Raw genomic sequence first — 13,675 nt, 5'->3', positions numbered from 1 at the left:
TCATTTGCAGAAGTCACTACCCAATTTTTAGTCCACAATTAAAGCCACATTCTGGAAATGCTCTGAAAATCTCTCTTTGACAGTTTCTAAAGATCTTTGTACTGTTGCGAACAATAACAATGAATAAGCTTCATGAAACCAAATTGTCTTTTTATTTAGCATCTTGGCTTGCCCCACAGCAGTATTTTTATCTTCAAGAAAATGCATTTTAACTGTCTACTAAGATTAGCGTTGAAGTACTGAAATTAGTTATTAAGCAATCTTTTTACTGTCCCATTCACATCTTATTCCAGTCACTGGGTGTAAGTGATTGATGTGATAAACCATGCCAGGTACAGATCTTTGTAGAACCCCAATAGAAAAATGACATTTTCGTTACGTGGAACTACCCTCTTAATAGGTTCTTCATTCAGGTGCTTAATCCATTCAGCCTGCAAGGTGCTGACCCTGTATTGGATCTGTGTTTTAAGTAAGGTGATATGTCATATTTAAACCATTTATTTTATAAACTAAAGAGAAAAAAAGAGAAATCAAAGAAGAAAAAAGTCATCTTTTGTTGTTTCCACAACCCATGTCTCCTGGCATCAAGTATATTCCTATTTTTGAAGTATTAACAATCCTGTATAGGTATAAATTTGTTTGCCACTGCTGTCACACTAACCAGTGCAACCTAACTTCAGCAATCACATTTGTCCCCTTTTAATACAGGAATGACATTAGGGCTCTCTCATTCTTGCTGGATACACTCCTGTAGATCCACACTTGGTGAATCTAAGATGTTTCTCTCTAGCAGAATTTGTTTAACCTCTTCCATAGTTACTAATGGTTGGCAAACTACATCATTCTCATGTGATACAATCGCATCCTCTTGTGTCTTTCAAATTAAAACCATGGATGTTCACTGAATATTTCTGAGTAAGTTGTAACTATTTCAGTATCTGCACGTAGCAGTGGTTCTGTCCTCATCCTGCTCTTCTGGCAAGCCCAGAAGATGCTGTTGTTGCCAGAAGACGTGACCATCGTTAGTTGTTCTGAATTAGCACTGCAGTTGTCAACCTGGCTGAGGGTTAAGAATTCAACAAGTGAGAATTCAGCAAGTTATTCACAGACTTAGTAAATCCATACCTACACAGGTTGGTTAACTACGTCAGGGGATCAAGCTATAACACGGCTCTCCTCCAGCTCTGTCGGAGAAGGTGACTTGGCTGATTTTTGTACAAACAGCTACAACAGGCCAGGATACTTGGGTTCTGACACAGCTGACACCACCTCAGGCTGTGCTAGCTACTGGCAACATTGCCAGTTGCTGCAACGAGGACCCAGCACACTGGGTCACAATCTGCAGAATCAATACACCGAGCAATTAACCCATGCAGTTACAGCTGCCACCACATCAGAGCATCTTTATAGGTAATATTTCCTGACAGATGCATGCTTGAAGTGGAGTTCCAACACAGGGAAGCTTGTGGTGTTGTAATACCTAAATAGTTTTGCAGCATGCATGAAACATGGTCTTTAGATCTCAATTCACATTCACAAGGATCTGGCTGGAAATATACAGGAAACAGTTGCTGCCACAGCAGTTTCAGCTCCAATCTGGCAACAGCCCCGCAGAAAGGCAGAATGAACAGAAAACAATGAGGAATATTGAACACAAGCGTTACATTTCCATACACCTATGTTATTTCAGTATTCCAGAGCACCTGATCTGAACTCAAGACACCTCCTTTTTCTTTTCGGATCCATAATTCAAAGAATTTCATTGCAACTGGAGTTTCAGTTATTTAAAGTACATTCCAGCAAACCTGCCAAAAAGGCAGAAAAAACAAAAAAAAATGAAAGAAAATAAGTTATTGGATTGAGCAGCCTTCCCTGCTTCCCACTGGCAGTACCTGCAGGCACGCCACCCCCAGCCTGTCTGCCACGGGACACGCTGCAATTCCTGCAGACCGGGCATCCTGCCATCCTTTGATTTTGGCTGCAGTTCATCACCCAGGCAGGTGTGCATCCGCTGGTGACCTTGCTACCCTCCTTTCCCTCGGTTCTCCTGAGCAGGGGAAAAAAACTGAGACTGCATAAAGCAGTGGGGATCGATGACATCAATGAAAATGCCTCCTCACCTGTAAATTACAGACAGCTAGAACGACGAAGGACTTGTTCACACATTAGTAGCTCGAAGATCTGCACCCACTGGCAAGGCAAGGCAGGTATGCAGTTAAACTTTAATTCACACCCGCACACCACTGTGGACAGATCTGCAGGCAAAACCAGGCATGTCATTTATCTGTCAGGGTTGCCAACATATTTTGCACGGCAGTGCATCTGTTCACTCAACACTGCTCTTATTAAGCCATGGCCCCGCTCGCCAATGTGCTAAACAAGGGAAACAAGCTGCTCTTCCACAGTGTACGTCCAAGGTACGTCACAAGCCTCAGGCTGCACCTGGAGGCTGAGCTGTACCTGCAGGGACTGCCCACCCTACCTGTCAGCTCTTGGAAGGGCTTTAATGAATGCTCCCCCTGGATTTTCTGGGGACAACAGGCTTCACTGGTGGACATATCAAACAACAAGCTGAACAAAAGAGGTTGATGAAAAAGTAGAAGCGAAGCTGGGGCTGCTCTTCTTCTCCTTGCCGTATTTTAAGTGCTTGTGACAGCACCGCAACAGAGCCACGTGCTCCCTTCACAAAAAGGGCAAGCACCCTCTGCACCTTCTGATTTCCCTCCTGGCAGCACAACAGCCACCATCCAGCTGTGGATACTCTCCAAAAGTGAGTGACTCAAGCACATAGTGCAGCTTTAACTTGGAACTGGCCTGACAGTGGCTATTAGATCCATCACTGCCACCTTGCGTAAAAGCCATCTGACCCCCCTATCAAACTGCTAAGAAACAACACATGAATGATTACGCTGATCTAAATCCTTCAAGATAAGCTCAGCTTCTGCAAGAATTTAATGCATGTCTGGCCGGTTTTTCACCAAAGAAAAAAAAAAAAAAAAGATTCTCTTATTTACAGTGTCTTTGAACTTGAGAGGTGGAGTGGCTTGATAATATGCACATTGTGCTGCTATCACATTTTCCATGGCTGGATTTCCCTGGCCTTCAGAAAGAATTTTCCAAGCCTTCTCAAGCCACAACAACTACTGGTGAACTACAGAAGTATTCATGTTATGTATTTCAATGGGGCTTTGTTAAAACTGGAGACAGATACTGCTGCATCCACATTTACACAACCGCTTCAGGAGGCACACCAGGCTTCCTTGTGCCAGGGCTGAGCCGTCAGCAGTCCTAGGAACGTGAATCAGGAATGAACCATAACTGCTTATAACCCGGGACCTGTAAGGCAAATATTTAACAAGAGGAACTCTCCCCTTGCCAGCCTCTTCCCACATACAGAAAACCCTCGTTTCCAACTGGATGTTAGTATAAAGGGAACAATTAGAAAAATAATCAATGGCAACGCATCACACTGCATGCCTTGTTCCACTTGTTTGACCTGTTAACCTCATATTTATTGCTGATTTTTGTTATGCTGTGCTTTCTGTTATTCTAAAGCATGTTCGTATGAGATCTTACTGCCGCAGTGGGCTATAGCGTGTGCTGCTGAGAAAGCAGCAGAGGTTATTAGGCTTGCTAGTACCTAAAACAGCCATACCAGCAGGTGAATTTCAAACACAGGCATGCTCAATGTGGAGGGACAGATGCCTAAACTTCAGAGACATGGTAGAAGCAGAGGAGCAAGCAGCTTCCCTGCTCACAGCAACCTCGCTTTGTAACCTTAGCTGAAGCATTTAACACCTGCAGCCCTGTTTTACTAACAGGAAATCTGCCTTACTCCACCTGTAAGCATCTCCAAAGCACACTCAGCTTGCTGTGACGGAGGGCACTACACAGATGCAAGGTAAATGGAGATATCGTGTGAGGCAGGGGAAGAATTACAGAGGATTTGGGCACTGAGCACCCTGCTGTGTGCCAGTGCCGAGCCTTCCAAGCACTCTCCCCTCTCTTGAGCACCTGTCCCTGCTACCAAACAAGAAGGAAAAACTGGAAGCTCTTCTGAGACCAGATCTCGAGCGTTATTTCACTGTTAAAACACACAAATGCCTCTGAAGTCTTGGAAACGCTAACCCTTCTCCCAGGACACCGAGTTAGATGCGGATTCTTTCTGTATCGCCTGGAGTCACGAAGCAGACCTTAAATCTTTCAAAATCCCTCTCAAAGTGCGGTTTCATCCCGCCTGTCTCCCCCTCCCACCAAGCAGAGCACAAACAGCAGAGCTCGGGGAGGTCGGAGGCTGTAGGAAAGCCCCCCTACCCCTCCGCGCTCTGTCGGAGCCGACTCTGACCACCAGCCCCAGCACACCACGGAGCTCGTGGTGTGCACAAAAAGAAAAGCTGAAAACACGCTTCTATCAGCCTTTCGCGAGGATTTTTGCTTTTCCTCGCGGCATGACTGGAGACGCCAGCCACCGTCCCCATCCTCACAGCCCCTAACCCCCTCCTGCGAGCCGCCGGGGCTGCGGGCAGGGTCGGCGGCGCCACCGCCCCTCCCGGTCCCCCACCATCGCCCCTCTCGGTCCCATTACCCCTCTCCTGTCCCCACCATCGCCCCTCTCGGTCCCCACACGCTACCTGGATGGCACGGCCCAGCGGGGCGGCGGCGGGGCCCCCCACCAGCTTGCAGTACAGCTCCGGCCGCCCGCCAGCACCGCCACCACCACCACCACCACCACCCGCCTTCTTCTCCTCCTCCTCCTCTTCTTCCTCCTCCTTCTCCCCGCAGGTGGCCGTGGCCCAGATGCCGGCCGTCTCGGCCAGGTTGAAATAAGGCGGGTGGAGGCTGAGCCCCAGGGAGCCGGGGGGCTCCGTCTGCGCCGGGCAGAGGGCGAAGAGGGGCGGGAGGAGCGCCCAGAGGAGCCGCCGCCGCGCCGCGGCCATCGTGAGCCCGGCTCTGCCCTCGCCGCCCCGAAGGCGGCCCTATAGCTGCGGCGGGCCGGGGCTGCAGCGGTGTGCGGGGCGGGGAGAGCCGCGAACACACCCCCGCTGAGGCGAAAAGCCCCAAAAGCCCCGGGAGAGAGCGGAGATCCCGGGCACGGGGCGAGGGCGAGGGCTCTCAGGGCCGGTGGGGTCGGGGCCAGGTGCGAGCCCCGCCGCCATGTTGAGGGGTGGCCCCCTCAGTGCGTCTGGGGGTGGTTTGGTTAAGGGACTGCGGGGAAATCTCCGGGCATCCCAGCCCTGTAAGCCCTGCCGTGTGATATAAATAAAAACAAGGTTTTCGCAAAAGGTGTGCTGCTGGGGACAGCGACAGGACCCGAGGGAACGGCGTGGAGCTGGGACAGGGGAGGGTCAGGGAGGGGGTGAGGGAAAGGGTCTGCACCCAGAGGGTGCTCGGGCACTGGGACAGGCTCCCAGGGCAGTGGTCATGGCACCGAGCCTGACAGACGTAAGTATTTGGATAACACTCTCAGACACATGGTCTGATTTTTGGGTGGTGCTGTGTGGAGCCAGGAGCTGGACTCGCTGTCCTTGTGGGTCCCTTCCAACTTGGTATATACTACGATTCCATGCTTCTACCTACAGGTCACCAGGATGGCACACAGACAAGCTCCATGTGCCAGGGTTGTGCTGCTCGGCCGGGGCAGACAATGAACCTGCTGTCTTTTTGAAGGTGTTTGGCACAGGCTTTGGATAACACAGAAGGAGGGTTGAGGCAGGAGAATGAGAGCTATGAACTAAGACACTCGTATCAGGAGCTACGCTGCTTCACAGCATTGCTATCTGAAGTTTCATACCCATTCGCGTTTCCTCCCCCATGCACAGTCACACATCCACTGCTCAGTTTTCTTAATAAAATTTGCAGGATTCAGACACAAAGATATGCTTAGATACGCATACCTCTAATATTTTAATAGTGATTCATGTGAGTAGCAAAGTACTTAATAACTTTATGGTCCTTGATACATGCCAAATAGCACTAGCAAGGGAGATTCCTGGTATACTATTTCAGGAAGTACCAACCACAAGCTATTGATTCGGTCTGCAAGCAAATATCACAATCCCTAGTCTTGTGTCACTATGGCTTTAGCACACCATAGAGAGGCATTTTTGGAAGCAATTTTTGTGTCCTCCTTGGGAAGAGTTGTTTTCCATAAATGCTGCATACTGCCAATTTAAATGTATCAGGGTTGGGTATTCTATCCATAAATTCTTCCAATTTCTGGAGCAACTTGAAAATATACTTCTTTTCCAACTGTGGTGTTGTGGAAAGGAAATTATCTGATTGCACATATCACTTCCTACAATATTTAATACTTCATAAAAACTATGAGAGGTGTGAATACAAATAAGTAATACCATCTTCAAATATTCTACTGAACAAAAATTCTATTGAACAAAATGCTACATTATAATATAAAATTTACACAGGTCTTTTAAAACCTGTTAAATAATAAGGGATCTAGAGTATATCGTTTTTTACAAATGGAGAACCAGAAGTGTCTGATATAAGTGGCCTTTAAGTTCAAGGCAAGCATGCTCTTACAAAGGCCTTATATCCATTAACTTGCTGAGTGCTCTTGTCCTCTTTATTCTTAGAGAAATTAAATCAAATTGAATGAAAGCTGAGCAGAGCACGTTCCTGGTGGAAAATAAACAGTTGGGCACTTTAAGGAAAATGCACTATAAAGTACAATATTAAGAGGAACCAATGAAGATTATAATTATGCAGATTACAGAATCATCACAGACTCTTTCTGAGTAGTCAGATCACCTCCAGGCTGGGCATTCATCTAGCAGTCTCTAAAAGATGTTGCTTCTGTATATACCCAATAAGCCATGAAGTATTTTCTCCTTTTCATCCAAAAAGAAAGTGATTGTTTTGCACATCATGTGAAGAAAGTAGTTTACGCCAGTTATGCAGTACATTCCTACAAATTAGACTCCTGTGATGGGATTGTTGTTGATATTGAAAAGGATTCTTTTGATATGAATGTTTCAAACCGAAATAACTGCAAAAGAAGTAACTTGTATTTTCTTTGGACACATTTCTTGCACAGAACCCTGCCTATTCTCTTCATACACGTGCAGGGATGAAATGTGAAAGTAGAGAAAATAACTGCTTAAACTAAGAATCTATGTTCTGTATCTACTAGGGTCTGTTTTACACTTTCTTTGATTGCATTTCTGTAGAATATAACACCTTACAACTTTTCCTGGTACAGTTTTGTGGGTAGTTCAGGTAAGGAATCTAGATTCAGGAGATCCTACACAATTTTACTTTAAAGAAAAGATTCTTGTAAGCTGTTTGCTATGTTGCACAGCATAAAAGGCAGCGCTTCCTCACAAGAGGTGCTCTTTCCTAAACAGGGAGTATCAGTTAATTTATTGGGGAGTATTTGCATTAAAAAAAAAAAAAAAAAAAAAAAAAAAAAAAAAAGGCTTATTTGAGCAAGATCCCAACACTTTAATACCATCATGACATGTTCTTGAATATGCTTTCTTAAAAACATGAATGAAATTTTACAAACACTCAGAAAATAAACCTATCAAATAGAGAAAGAGAGAAAGAAGTTCTCCTGTTCCTTTGCTCATAAAATTATGCGCATTTTGCTTCATATATAGCTAAATTTAAAGAGATTTTGCTGGCCTTGCAGGTGATTTTTCTGTACTTTTGTTAAACACTTATGCCAAACAAACATATCTTATTCAATGTGTTTTCTAGAACAGGAGCATTTGAAATGTCACAGTTTAGATTTTGTTGAGAAATACATAGAACTACCTAAAGATGTGGGAAGATTTTAGGAAAAATGTTATAGTAACTTTTGCTCTTGACTCAAAGCAGGAAAAAGTGTTTATAGCGTCACGGGTACTGAATAACTGGGTAACATGGGTTACATGGGTACTGAATAACTTGATTTTAATAAAAAGTCAGCAACCAAAAATTTTCAAACAGAGACTTGGAGTTATGTCAAGCCAAAGTATGTGAGGAAGCAGACAGGAGAAGACACGTGGATGTATGTATAGAGATGGTAATGGCAGAGTGACTTGTTCCTTGCAGATGGACAACTGAGAACTAGTCCTCTTGTTCTGATAGTATTGTGCAGGCTGTGGTATGGCCATGTGCAGCCATGAGTCTAGCCTGACTTCTGCAGGGCTTTGGGACCACAGGTAGAGTGAGGACTGGTTCCCAGTGAAAGTATAGAGGAGGGAGAAACTTTTCCTTGAATGTAAATCTCAAAATTTATGAATTCCATTTCTCTTTAAAAAATAAAAAATAAATAAATAAATAAATAAAAATAAAAAATAAAAAATTTGAACCAAATCCAAGGCTGGCAGAAATTCACAGGAAAGCACTTACTAACATATTTGATCTTATTATCTGTATCTAGCACAGAACTTCATCCTGCTAAAAAGGTCAATATCAATAATTCATGGTATACTACTTTATCTTCCCTTCGTGTCATCTTTTCATTGTAATTACAAGTTCCAGAAACTCAGATAAGAATTTATTAGCTGGCAGCTTTCAGGAATCAGCATTTGTAAGACAGTGGCCCTCAGCAGAAAATACTCTCCTCCAGCTGCCTGCCCTTTTCTCCCTCCCAGCAAGTCCTCTCCTCCTGTTTCCTTCAGCATTTATAAGGTTTGCTTTCCTTGTTTCTTCCTATCTGCAAGGAGTAGACTTTGTTACTTGACAGATGTCAAGCACTTTATTGAATAAATGTTAGCAATTGGAAGTGTTTCTGGATCTGTATTATTTTAATGTAAACAGATTATGTTACATTAGTAGGCATTTATGCTACTATGATCAGAGATCATTCTTCGTGTTCACATTTTCTACTTTGAAAGATGTTCATTTAGGAATGGGTTTAAAATTTCGAGTCAAGAATGTTTGCTCCAAAATTGCAGATATAGTTTCTCTGTTTCATTCTCTTAGTGACACATGCAATATAGCACGTCACATTTCATACTGCCTCATCTCAACTCATACTATTCAAGACTTGGCACATGCAGTTCACAAACAAGAAAGCTGCAGAGAAAATGGGAGATGGTGAAAAAATATTCTCAGTGACTAATGCTAATAGTAATATTTAACTCCTACCGTGATATGATTTAAGAAAAAAATTAGAAGGTGGAACCAAGGACTGTGGAACTTAAGACACAGCAAAACTAGTGTGGTAGAGAGTTTGTAACCTGTACTATGTGAGCTGCACAAGTCAGTGAAAAAGATAGGAATGAAACCTAAGATTCATCTGTAGGCACCATATTTACAATTGTGCATTGCCACACCAGATGATGTGGGAATTCACTCTGTGAGATAATGAATCAATATGCTTAAAGTCTCTCAGATCAGATAGACCCGAGCAAATACTGAGTGATCATTGAAGATTTAGTTGTGCATCTCATCCCTCCATAGCAGTTTCATATCTGGCATTTATGTTGAGGCCAATCCTAAAGATTTAATATGTGGAAGAGTCTTCCTACAAAGTAGGAGCTCTCTCAATACTCTCTCTCAATACTCTCTCTCAGTACTCTCTCATACTGGAGCTCTCTCAACTCTTTCAAAGTTTTAATCAGTTAAACATATTTGTAGCCTACAGTGTAAATATAGAACCATAACACTACAAGCTCAGATTAGGCTTCTTACATTTATCAAGGAAGTAAGTCGTTTATTATGCTCTGGGATAAATATTTATGCATGATTATTAGTCAGTTCATGTCTATAAGTAAACTTTCAGTAGTTTAATAAAAGCATTTTGCAGTGCACCTAGGCTAAAAAAAGGATTGTCTGTACTCGCTCTGTCTTAATAGCAAAATTGTGCTTTTATGACCTGGCAAGTCCTCTGCGTTCACTGGATTTCATCAAGAAAAATGCATTCTGTTAAGGTCATTTTGGCCTCCACTTTTCTGATGACATGATTTTTTCCATCTTGCAGAAATTTCTTGTATACCACAGTATTTGAGGACCCTTCCATATCACTTTGAAAAAGAAAAGTTATCCCCTTATAGTTGGGATAATGAAGCACACAGAAGCTGGGACCCACACCTGAAAATGCTCTTAAGTCAGTAGAGACGGTTTAGATGCCTACAGTTCTTGGTGTAATCCAGAATTGAATTGTTAAGAATTGTACTTTCAGTTTGGTCCTGTTGGTAAGTCTCCTTGTGTCTGCTGTGTCTACTAGATCTTATTCTCCATCCAATTGGAGGTTCTTTTATTCCTCACCTGATTCAGGTATCTCAGTTGACACTCTTTCAGCTTTTTCATGATTGGCAGTTCATTATTTTGTGGTTTGCATAATGTTGTAATACTGTCAGGTTGTGCTTGTTGTACTGTAGCTTAGTGGCTAACATTTTTCTTAGCATATCTCTACAACTTAATATTTTCCTCTGCCAGCCAGCAATCTCATGTACCAAGATTTTCTTGCACATTCAGCTTCTTGAGTTTACTTGATATATTCTTGTCATAGAGAGCTACTGTGAATTCCTCGGTTTCCAGCGGGGCACTCCCTTGCTTGCAACATCCACAGCCACATTCTCATCATAGCTCAACCCTGAACCATTAAACTCTTGTGTAGACTTAAAATAGTGCCAAGGCTGTTTTCTCACTGTCTTGAGTGAAGCATGTTGTATTTTGGCTCACTCAAACCACCATCTTCTGAAGTAGCTCTTGATAAGTCTAGACAGTTCATTTTCATATTTGCTGCATAATATAATAAGAAAAGCTGGTAATAGGAAAGACTTTTCCTTAACTCTCTGCATCAGGCCAATCATTGCAGTTTTGAATAGGAATAGGCTAAACTGTGACGCTTGACTGAAATGGAGACTTTCTTGATGAACTGCAACTCAATACTATTATGCTCCTGTAATGGATGATATCTCAGTGCATGTCTTTGGCAGATCACACAAATTCAGGATTCAGCATGCCAGCTGAATTAATACCTTTTCCAAGTCTGTGACATGTGAGTGCAATTTTTTTTGTATCTTCTGTTCTCTCTTGGAATGTTCTAGCCACAAATATCTTTGTAGCATGCACTCATGACACAATGGGATTGTGGACAAAAGACATAAAAATAGGTAAGTGTCTGATGCAAGACTTAGGTTTGGTATTTTACAGTCTTTTATTGATAGAAGTACTAAACCAAAAGAGAATGGAAAGTGAATGTTGGTACCTTAAAAGACCTTTTTCGTTTAGGAGGAGGCAAATTGCATTTTCAAGCCAAAAACATAAATCTGTAGAAGTCATGCCATTCTCTGTCTTAAGCTTTATATGTTCAGTCACTCAGTACACTAAGGTCTAAGACAACCCTGGAAATAAGACAGAACATCTTTGCCATATGGTTCTAAAGAACAACTTAAGAGGATCACATTTTGGGGCATGCAGGAAAAGGTACAGATAATTTAAGACTCCCTAAGGAAATTACATTTCATGATTCTCCATTAAGTCAACTATAGATCCTGACATTAAAATCCATCCACTTTATTGTTTTACTTTGTAATGGATTTCCATTTTACTCTTGACTTTCTGTACTTTTTATAGAGTTGTGTAACTAAGAACTCAAACAAGTAAAGTTCAAGAACATTAAGATTTACTTTTTGTTTACTTCTGGAGGTTGGAAGAGATAGTGAATATAGAACAAATCTCCCATGAAAGTGTTGAAAATTTAATGGAGAATACCATTGATATGTTTCATTAAGCACAATTATAGATTTCCATAGCACAGATATAATAAACCACCAAAATTATCCATGGAAGATTTATAACTCTTGTAAATCTCCATTTTTTTTTTCATTAATAACAATTGGTTTTAGCCAAATTAATTATCAGGCACTTTGTTAGGAGATAAGATCGTGCTACTCTAATATTATTTTGTGGTTTGGGCAGCTTATCATTCAGTTGTAGTCCTTTGGTTCTTTAGCTAAGTTCTTTTGATTAGTGGACTGATATTTTGACCAGCAGGGCATTAAACAGAGAAATTGAATAGACTGAGCTCTAGCCAGTAACTCAGCAAATTTTGTACCTGGCAATGGAAGTAGTGTATAAAGACAATTCCTATCAAATTTACTTATGCTCTGTCATCCTTACCTTCTACCTGTTATCCTCAGTTCCTTCCTCTGAGGACTTCTGCTCTCTCAAAGTGAAGACAAAACCAATCCACCAGGTCAGTTTTATGGAATGTGATAGACTGCTGAGGACACTCAGAGATGTCACAGTGTCTGGACCCTGAAACTTACTCTCTTTAATGGTTTCCATTGTACAAGCAAGGTTTTGGAACAGGCAAGAAATACCCAAACTGATACTGTTCTGCCAGTCAGAATCTCTCACGTGAATGGGAAGGCAAGCATCTTAAGCTTCAGTGCTAACTGCAGAGGAGTCTTGGGTTCTTGTGCAGCACTAATGAGGTCATCTCCTCCCTCTCATTGAAGAATCTGTTTATTTAGGCTAGGGTTGGTAATTAGAATTTGGCCCAATTTCTTATATTTACTCTTATTTCTATCTTTGTTAGTGAACATATGCAAAACTTTGCTTACAAGACTAGAAGCTGCTTATATTCTGTGAAAAAAAAAATAAGCAAACCTTTGATAATCTGCTGGTTTTTCTGCCCATTGAAGCACAGAGCATGTCATGTATTGTTCTCACAGTCCTGTGATATGCATGTTCTCAGACCCATGTCATTTCCCACATGAGTTACGTGCAATAATGCACAAGCAATGCCCAGGAAAAATGGCCATGATGTGATTTTATTTGAAGATGCCTTTATATTTCAAGAACTTCACTGTCTATCTCATTCATATTCTCCATGGTCTCAGCCTGCAGTTTGCATTATCTGCACTAGTATCAGGCAATAGTTAAGTGCTGTGCATGGAGTTAGAAAGCCTGCAGACACAAAGCACCTGAATGCAGGCTCCCTGGCTTCTCTCTGGCTGAGCAGATGGAAGATGGATAAACAGTTAACTTCCGACTGAGTCATAAAATCAATATATACAGAGGATAAGTAGGGAAAGGAAAAGGAAATGATAGCTGAAGAAAACATGCAGTCACAATCTGCACACAGTGTCAGTGCCCTGAAGCAGTAAAACTTCAGGAGGGCAAAATTCCAGCTTGGGGAGGTGAAGGATAAAAAATGTTAAAGCATGATGTACCTCTATAGATGTTAACATACAAGTAAACTTTAAGTTCAGCTGTTTGAAAGCTGAAATGCGTTTGTCAACGAGTGAACAAGGGAGGATGGTGCTTTCTACCAGATGGAAAATTAGTCTTAGCTGGTAGTTGAGTTCCATGACAAGTTGCCTCATCTTTGTAGCTAAAAGCATTCATTTGCTAGGAACAAATGGAAAAGAGGAAACAAAAGAGCAAATGCATTGAAACGCTCGAATGAAGATTTGTGGAAATTGTTCTGTACTACTTATTCAAGGACAATGCTAACTTGTTTTTAATTCCTAGGTCGTTAAGCCAGACATCAGGTAGAAGGTCCATGTGTATGAAGTTCAATAATGCTCTTGTGGTTCCTAGAACCTATGTGTCCTTGCACTGGCTTATATCAGCAAATTTTATATGAAATAATGATCTGTCACAGAAGGCCTCAGCAGAAGGGCCATGGAGTGAAAAGGAAAATTCAAGGTAGTAGCTCCTTAAAAGGACGAATGCATATGGTTATGAACATGTTGGGTAAACTATTTCT

General features: G+C 42.1%; 1 protein-coding gene across 2 annotated transcripts in view; it reads right to left on the bottom strand.

Moving 5' to 3' along the window:
- LAMA3 (laminin subunit alpha 3) overlaps window positions 1-5,092 on the bottom strand; it is a 111,764-nt gene extending 106,672 nt beyond the window's left edge. Inside the window, exon 1 of one of the 2 annotated variants that reach the window (XM_084509363.1) lies at window positions 4,632-5,092. In XM_084509363.1, coding sequence (XP_084365489.1) covers window positions 4,632-4,937 — 306 coding nt within the window. In that variant the 5' untranslated portion in view covers window positions 4,938-5,092. The remainder of the gene's footprint in view (window positions 1-4,631) is intronic. The other variant, XM_084509364.1, reaches the window with a different exon arrangement.
- Window positions 5,093-13,675: the final 8,583 nt, after the last annotated feature.

This window comes from Aythya ferina (genome assembly GCF_964211825.1).
Source record: "Aythya ferina genome assembly, chromosome: 2".
In the NCBI taxonomy this organism is placed as follows: domain Eukaryota; kingdom Metazoa; phylum Chordata; class Aves; order Anseriformes; family Anatidae; genus Aythya; species Aythya ferina.
This window is presented reverse-complemented; position numbering and strand designations above follow the sequence as displayed.